Raw genomic sequence first — 8,250 nt, 5'->3', positions numbered from 1 at the left:
TCCGAAACAACCACTTATACTAGTATATGGCCTTTTATGCAGCATTCCATTGTATTCAAACACTAAGTGTGACCTTGACTTCAGAGGTTGGGACACGCGACACGTCGTCTTGGTATGTGGAACACATTTGGCAAGTTATTTTAAAATCTGTCCATACAAGAGAAAGTTACAGCCAGGACACGAGAAGTTGAGCCAAACACACGGACGGACTGACGGACGGTGCGATTTTAATATGCCAACCTTTGGGGGCATAACAACATTACATAAAGCTTATGTCAATTTAATATATACTATTTTAAATATAAATCAGCGTAATAACTGAATAATTAAGTGTAACAACATCATTTAATTGAGTACGTTTTGATATCTTTTTATTAGTACAATAAAACAAATTTTGATACAGAAAGTAACAACTTTTTGCAGAAAATCACATATAAAACAAGTATGCAAAAAACGACTCAATCCAAAGAAGACATAGCACAAGTACATCTCCATGTTTGAAATGACATATTTTTTTTAAATATGTTGCTATGTTGCAAGCTATGTATCTTGTAGAAAAATAACAATGATAAAAGTTTTTTGTGTTTGAAGCACTCTCTTCAGCATCATTCAACTGTCAATGACTTTGATGTGTATGGGTATAAGGTTTAAAATCGGTAAGGACAGTCGCGGTCACGTTTGTCAGAGCAAACGGCACTGAACATGTGTTATACAGATTATCATCAAACAATGATGTCATAATGAATTTCTGTGTGTGTGTCATATACTGTAGAACTAAGGTAGTTGATGATATTTCTGATTCAATTGTTAAAAAGAATGACTAAATGTGTTAAACCGGATTTTGCTTCATATGATTAAGGGTTTGGGTTAATTTTAAAGTCTTTATTAATAAGAAATTTCCTATGATTAAATCAGCCTCCATTTTTAACAGTATATATCAAAATCTAAACGATTTTTTTAGAGGAAACCTTTTTGTCTACAGAATGTGAACCGCACACAACTTTGTTTGCATCGAGTTGTGCATTTAATTTGAAATATATCGATATATATATATAACACTATGTAACAATAAAATGCAAATTAATTTTATAATGTTATGAATTATAAATAATGGCATGTGAAAGACTAATACTTAAGTGAAAACAAAGAGAAAAATAAATAATATGGGATATAATACCAAAAAAATATTTAATATTAAAATTGCACAGAATTAACATTTTAATGCATTATAAAAAAAGATCAAAGTGTCAACATTACACAATATTCCACAAAAACAAAAATCTAGCAGTTTTTTAAACTTATTCATTATTGTGTTCGAACATATTTTTTTTCTAGTTTCGTCTCCGAAATAATTATTTTTCAAGGTGTAATGTAAAGAAAAATCACTGTAGTAGCATGCTTATTTTATTAAACAAAATATACATGCTTATAGTAAGTAAATTGAATAGTTTCAATATATTGTCTAAAATAAAATAGCAGTTTATTTCTTGACTATTGTTATTTGCATTGTAAATCAAACTCTTAAAATGGCAATGGAATTGTACGTGTGACAACATGACTGAATAAATGAAATGGCACAGTCATAATATTTAGACAAATGAGACACATAGTCGAAACATTCAATCAATACATATTAATATACACAAATTCACAATTCGCCCGTTGTAAATCAAATAGTCAGTTGACAAATAATCAAATTATATTTTGTAATTCAATATCAAAAATGATTGCAAATTTAATGGATTAAGGATGCTCTCAAGTAAAGGTAGAGAATTTTTCACGTTAAAAATCATCGCGACAAGTTGTTAGGCCTTGCGTTTCCGACTTGTATGTCATGAAATACAACACTATTCCAAATGTGTCAATGCCCTCTTGACAAACTTATTCGGTATTTATAAAAATTCTTAAGCCATTTCATAACTTAGATCACTTTCCGTATTTTAATATCTCTTTTGTGATATGAAATAAAAATAAGCATCATTTCTATGGACCTTGCTGAAAAAAAAACATACTATAATGTTAAAAACACTTATACATTTTTTTTCATTTGACTATGACAATTTTAAGAAATTGACTTAAATTTGGAAATGACTAAAGAAGTTTTATGAATACCGCCCCTGTTGTTCTTCATTGGTTTTGTTAATCCTTGTTCCCTACAGATATGTCATATTCCACGATGCTGTATTCAGGGGCTGTGATGCTGCAACACTTCTGACTATCCTTGAATCAGTTGTATCTTTGTTCATTTAGACATATGAAAACTGTGCCCTATCTTCCATTGACGTTTTGCGGATTTGTTGCGCGGGCAGGTGGTAGCACTTTGAGAGTAAGGGATCTGTACCAGGTATCCGTTTTTATATATATGAAAATATTGCCGTATTTTTCATTGCCGTTCTGAGGATTTGTTGCGCGGCTAGGTAGCTCTTTGAGAGTAAGGGATCTGTACCAGGGATCCGTTTGATAGTTGTTCGTAATAAGAGCCGGAATACTGGATAATAGGAACACAACATTCTATGTCAATTATTTAAAATGCTGATGACGTTTGGGCATTGTTATCTTGATAAGAAAATATGCTATGAAGTAAGTTTGCCTTTAACGAATATCGAATCCATCAGATTTGATGAAGTGGCCTGTTGGCAAAGGTTCTAGAATTCCTCTGAATTTGATTTTTAGCTTAAATGCTGCTTGGACTACATGTCATACGCCGTCCATAAGTATTTCCACAAACTGATATTTCCTTTTGTTTGCCATGTATTTCTAGATTTCATCTAGCTACTGCTAATAAACTATACTTAATAAACAAATAAAACTCTGAAAGCTATAAAAGATAAATGGATCTGTTCAGATGTACCCATTTTTGATTACACCAACTTTTATCTTTTAAAAGACACATTTTCAAAGACAATGCTATTCCGGTCAGCTTTACAGTCATCTATGGGAGACCCAACTATGGAAAACTTCCAGTTTTGAAAGCATGAATTCTAGAAACTGCATGAATGTTTTCCATATTGTGCATCATAAATGTGTACATGTATCTCTCATCTTTCCTTCAGTGTGTAATTTGTTAAGAACTGATAACCTGTAAAAAAAGTAAAAATAAATAAAATATAATGATTAAACAAAAAATATAAATATAATTATGGAAGTTTTTGGGAAATTCTGGTTTGTGGAAATACGTATTGACCTTCAGTGTACATGCAAAAACCGTCTAGGTCGCGATTGTTTTACATAAATTTCTTAACAAGACCAGTTAAATTTCATTTGAATCTTTTTTAGAAGCTATATAAATCTTACCCTTGGATTTTGATGATGCCCATTGACATTGTTTGATTCTTCATATGGAACATGTCCCACAGTATTGCACAAATCTCCATTTTGTATAGGAGGAAAATCACTGTTAAAAATATCACCATTTGCGTTGCCATTTTGTTTCAGCGGCTGCATTTCAGTCCAATGAATGAGTTTGTCATCGTTTGTACGATGCACATACAGTTCATAATCTACATTTAACTCTTTATTCGTCGGATCTGTGTCCAACGGAGAGAGAAAGTTCGTGTCATATGGGTCTGGTCCAAGAATACTGAGTATCACCGGTAGGAACACAAGCCCGTGGAATAAACCAAATATCACAACAGTTGTAAATATCTGAAAAATAGAGGACGATATGCATCTACATGAAGTGATCAAGATCGAATCCTTTTATAACGTAAAAACAGAAATATAATATTCAGTTTCATTTCATGTCCAAATGGAAACAGTAATTACAAATTTCAAAACTAGCACATTTTGAAGACCATTATAAATTGGTGTACCTTTTTATTAAACTTACTTACACATATTTTTATTTGTATGAAAAACTACAGAAACAAGCTCAGTAGCCAAAATTTTAAAATAAACCCCGTTTAATGGCACAGGGTAAACGCCAAAGACATAGAACACGAAAACAAAACAAAAATTATATACAAGAAACATGGAACAACAGCACAAAACTCCGCAAACAACACAGTGCATACATGTCGACTGAAACATTACCATTGTTATCATGTTTGGCCAAAGGAGTAAGGTTTGGCTCAGATTAAAGTTCTCATTTTCAATTTTAAGAGAACGCATAAACAAGTAAATAACGCTCTATAATATTGAACTTACCCTAAAGAAAAGCGTGAAACCATAACTGATGCTATTGACAAGAAGGAGGAACGCGAGGAAGGTGCTAAAACCTCCGCTAAATACTGCTGGACCAATGTGAACCAGCGTCTTCTTCGTCCGCTCTGGAATAAGAAAACTTGGCTTATTAAAGACTTCAATTGGAAAATAATTTCAAAGCTAAGGAAACATTACATATCATTACTTTTTCAGATCAAGTATTAGGCATTTGTATAATTAAACAAACGTTTACGCTTTGTTAAGAAACATTAAGAATGCCCTATGTTTGAAAATACCAATGTACTTAGCATAGATTTTGCAAAGCTAAAAAACATAATTTAACTAGTGCAACAGGGATTGAGGAATTGGTATGTAATCATGTATCTAATTTCCACGTTGCTGCGCCTACCATTTCTAGAGCCTGTGTGTGTCATAAAAGTGTGTCCAACATGTGCAGAATAGTCCACGGCGAGTCCAAAACAAAGAATGAGAAGTACACTTGACGCAGTGTCGATTGATATGTCCCAAAACTGCATCGTCCCTGCTACGTCCACCTAGTTAAACAAGAACGTTATTTAAGGACAGTTCAGAAGCTTCTAAGATGACAGAGAAAACAATCCTATGAACACAGGATCAGTATGATTAATGCAAAACTAGCGCTAAAAATAACAAAGATAACTTTTTATTCAACTCAAGTAACATTCAAATTGTATGTGTAATAAACTCCCATATTCTTACCACGGTAAATACGACACAAACAAACACCAGAATGCTCGCCCAGAAGTTGGCAATGAGGATGAGGGTAACAACAAAGACACACACAGCCGCCAGGGCTAGATTCCTGTACAGCTCCAGTTTCAAAACCTACAAAAACAAATAAGCGTAATTATGTTATGCTCAATTGAATATGTACAACATTGAGCAAACTCTGGACGCATGATAAATTCAGAAATAAAATGATACTAAAACGTAATTAGTTACTTATTACAGACGCCCCTTAAAATAAGTTACTAGTAAGATCTAGCATTTGCCTAACTTTAACCTTTTCCATAGTGTTTGTAGAGTTGTGCCGAGTGTATTCCCAATAAAATAATTTACAGAAACTAATGCGTTAAAAAATAAAACAATTGTAAATACTCGATTCTTTTCTGAATAACGCCATTTCACAAATTACCGTTTAATATCAAATATTATGGAAAAAAAGATTATGTTACATCCTAATACGGCCCAGGTACTCTGAATCGCCATGTAAAAATTTGAGTACCATTCATTATCATGATTTTAATAAATCACCATTCATGTAACATGGAGCGTTAGGACTAAATGACATTATAATGATGCGATATTTGTTTCGAGTTTAAAATCATTCAGCCATTGGACCTTATTTGTTTCGTTGAACATGTACTGTGGATGGGAGTAGACAAAGCAACGTCCTCCGCCAATGAACCGGTAGTTGTCCACGAGCTCTCTCATATCCTCCATCGCCGCGATATTACACACAGACGTCGTACATTTTACATGCCGGAAAGTCAACACTGATGCCTGCAATATAGAGAAAATGTACAGGTTAAAGATACATACCGAGAGATGAAAGCTAAAAGGTTCTATCTGTTTCTTTTTGTATGCCACTTTTCACTACCATGTACAATACACAGCACTTTCAGTGGAATGAACTCCTGCTTTGGTGTCATACGACGTGTAAACATTAATGACATCTATGAATCTAAAATAAAAAAAAATCTTCAGATTTAACAAATGGGTCACTCCTGCTAACGATCTTGCATAAACACTATGAATAAATGTATTTATTAAATCTGCGGTATAGGATTATAAGAGTACTATTAGGTATAGATTTGGTTACTCGTGCGTAAAATAGTAGTTTCCTCGTGCTTCTAAAGTATTGAATTGGTCATTCGACGCTCAGACGGGATAATATAAACTTCTTCCAAATTTTCATTTACTATGGATGTTTTTACTTAGAATATATGTTGCGTACATTATTTTTGAATACTGTCTCATGCATATTTATCTTTCCAGTTTGGTAATTTTCTGTTACCATGGCAGTGCAAGTGATGTTGAGTCTGAGCATGATTTGTGTATAAGAACATTGAAGCCAGGTGTATTTTGTTGGCGCATTTTTTTTTTTTTGGAACTATTTGCTTTGAATGTGAGTGTATTTCTGATTAAAGTATCCCGTCTGTGGCACACCTACATTGTCTTCTTTTTATATTATTATCCTTAAGGTGAATTTAGGTAAATAATAAATTATTTATGTTTCGCATGTAATGTAATGAAATAGAAAACATAACTGCAGTTTAACCATGTCAGACAATCTCGGAATGCCTAAATATCTAAAAGTTAAACAACTTAAAAGTCAACACAGCGAGCCGGTTCACTGACCAACACTTCAGTCATTTGAAGGGGTCAGGAGTACAGTCCCTTTTAACTGTACATAGTTGTGATCAGTGAACCGGATCACTGTGTTGAGATTTAAGTTGTTTTACCTACAGATATTCAGACATTTCGATAATATTTTCTGACATTGTTAAACTGCAGTAATTCATAGTCATGTTATGCTAGATCGTTGGTGGGAATGACACCTTTGATAAATCTGAAGAAAACAATAAACGTTTTAGGTTAAATATCACTAAATGTTTACAGGTCATATGACACCATAAGTAAGAGTTCGTTCCAAACGAATAACTGTGGTAAAATAGTGACAGTCTGAAGAAGAGCATCGATTAGCTACATTATTCAATCATTTTATTGAGACTGATGAACACAAATCAATTTTTAAGCGATACAAAAATATAACAGGACTGCCACTGTAAAGTTTAAAATACAACGCTTATAGCTAAAATAAGGTGTGGCATGCGTTGTTGTTTTTCTGCAAGGTAATCAATTGTTCTAAATAAAGCAAATACAACAGGATTGCCACTGAATAGTTAATAATGTAACGCTTATAGCTGGAATGATGTGTAACAAAGGTTGCTGTTCTTCTGCAAGGTATGTTAACATCTGTTTTATAGAAATCGGCCAGTTATTTTACCATTATTCTGGTTGGTTGTTTCATGTTGTCAAACTTGAGGTATCTCCAATACACTCTCCCGTTGTTTGTTGTCATGAAATACAGCAGCTTGGACAGGAAGTTTTGGCCAAAGCTCGTGTCTGGAAAGAAGTTCGAGTCGGTTGAATGAAGACGTTAAAATTAAAAAATAATAACATAAGTTCGTATATTTTGAACTAATTACCGATTTAGACCATATCAAAAAAAAAAATTCGATCTTGCAACCCTTATTTCTTATTATGTTTAAAAATTGATTGTTGACGCGATATACATTAGTTTAAACATTATATATTTTACAACGATTGTGAAGGAAGAGGTGATAGCTTATACTAAGTCACTCTCGTTAGCACTATGTTGCGCGATAATGTGGTCTTGTGTTGTCGGGGAAACCGAAGTACCCGGAGACAACCCAGTTGTCCAGCTTGGTGACCACTAACAAAACTCACATGCGCCAAGGCCGGGAATCGAACCCGAGTCACCTTGGTAAGAAGCGAGTGCACTAGCCACTGAGCTAACCGGACAACCTAATTTAAAGATTGTTTGTATAGAACACACCTAATTCGAAGTAATTTCTGTACCTGTTAAAGGCGACTTGGAATCATTTCCCATCTGAACAGCATATTGAGCTTTCAAGGCATCGGTGTCTTTTCCGCCCAAAGAAATGTTCGTGTTTGAACCATCCAAATTTCCAGCCATGCTCCCGTTTTTTATTGCAGAACTATCAGTCATGGTTGGCACGAAGGACATGGATGCTGAGGTGTTCTGCCATTGCAAAAAACTGGCTAGCCAAAAGTCAACAGTCGATGATTGTACAGTTGGCGTGGATTTAACTTTTTCATAGAGAGTGCGAAGATTGTCCAAATTATCTTCGTAATTCATTTCATCTGTATTATAAGGGAAACATAATTATCATTACCTATGTAGTTGAAGAGTCTGTACATTACCAGACGTTTGAACCAAGACATGTTAATTACTGTAATATTCCGCTATAGGCGGAAGTGCGTACATAGTACGTTAATGTACTTGATAATATGCAAATT

At 33.8% G+C, this 8,250-nt stretch overlaps 1 protein-coding gene across 8 annotated transcripts in view; it reads right to left on the bottom strand.

The window, feature by feature from the left end:
• Positions 1-339: 339 nt before the first annotated feature.
• LOC128213707 (protein patched homolog 2-like) overlaps positions 340-8,250 on the bottom strand; it is a 40,266-nt gene continuing 32,355 nt past the window's right edge. For 7 of the 8 annotated variants that reach the window (XM_052919726.1, XM_052919728.1, XM_052919724.1 and 4 more), the window contains 8 exons: positions 7,789-8,094; positions 7,193-7,311; positions 5,524-5,685; positions 4,882-5,007; positions 4,553-4,697; positions 4,147-4,268; positions 3,295-3,645; positions 340-2,488 (listed from right to left, as the gene is read on the bottom strand). In XM_052919726.1, the coding sequence (XP_052775686.1) occupies positions 2,414-2,488; positions 3,295-3,645; positions 4,147-4,268; positions 4,553-4,697; positions 4,882-5,007; positions 5,524-5,685; positions 7,193-7,311; positions 7,789-8,094 (1,406 nt within the window). In that variant the 3' untranslated portion in view covers positions 340-2,413. Of the gene's footprint in view, positions 3,080-3,294; positions 3,646-4,146; positions 4,269-4,552; positions 4,698-4,881; positions 5,008-5,523; positions 5,686-7,192; positions 7,312-7,788; positions 8,095-8,250 lie in introns of all 8 variants that reach the window. The other variant, XM_052919729.1, reaches the window with a different exon arrangement.

Source organism: Mya arenaria, chromosome 13 (genome assembly GCF_026914265.1).
Source record: "Mya arenaria isolate MELC-2E11 chromosome 13, ASM2691426v1".
Classification (NCBI taxonomy): Eukaryota; Metazoa; Mollusca; class Bivalvia; order Myida; family Myidae; genus Mya; species Mya arenaria.
Note: the sequence above shows the minus strand (reverse complement) of the source record. Positions and strands in the feature narration are given on the sequence as shown.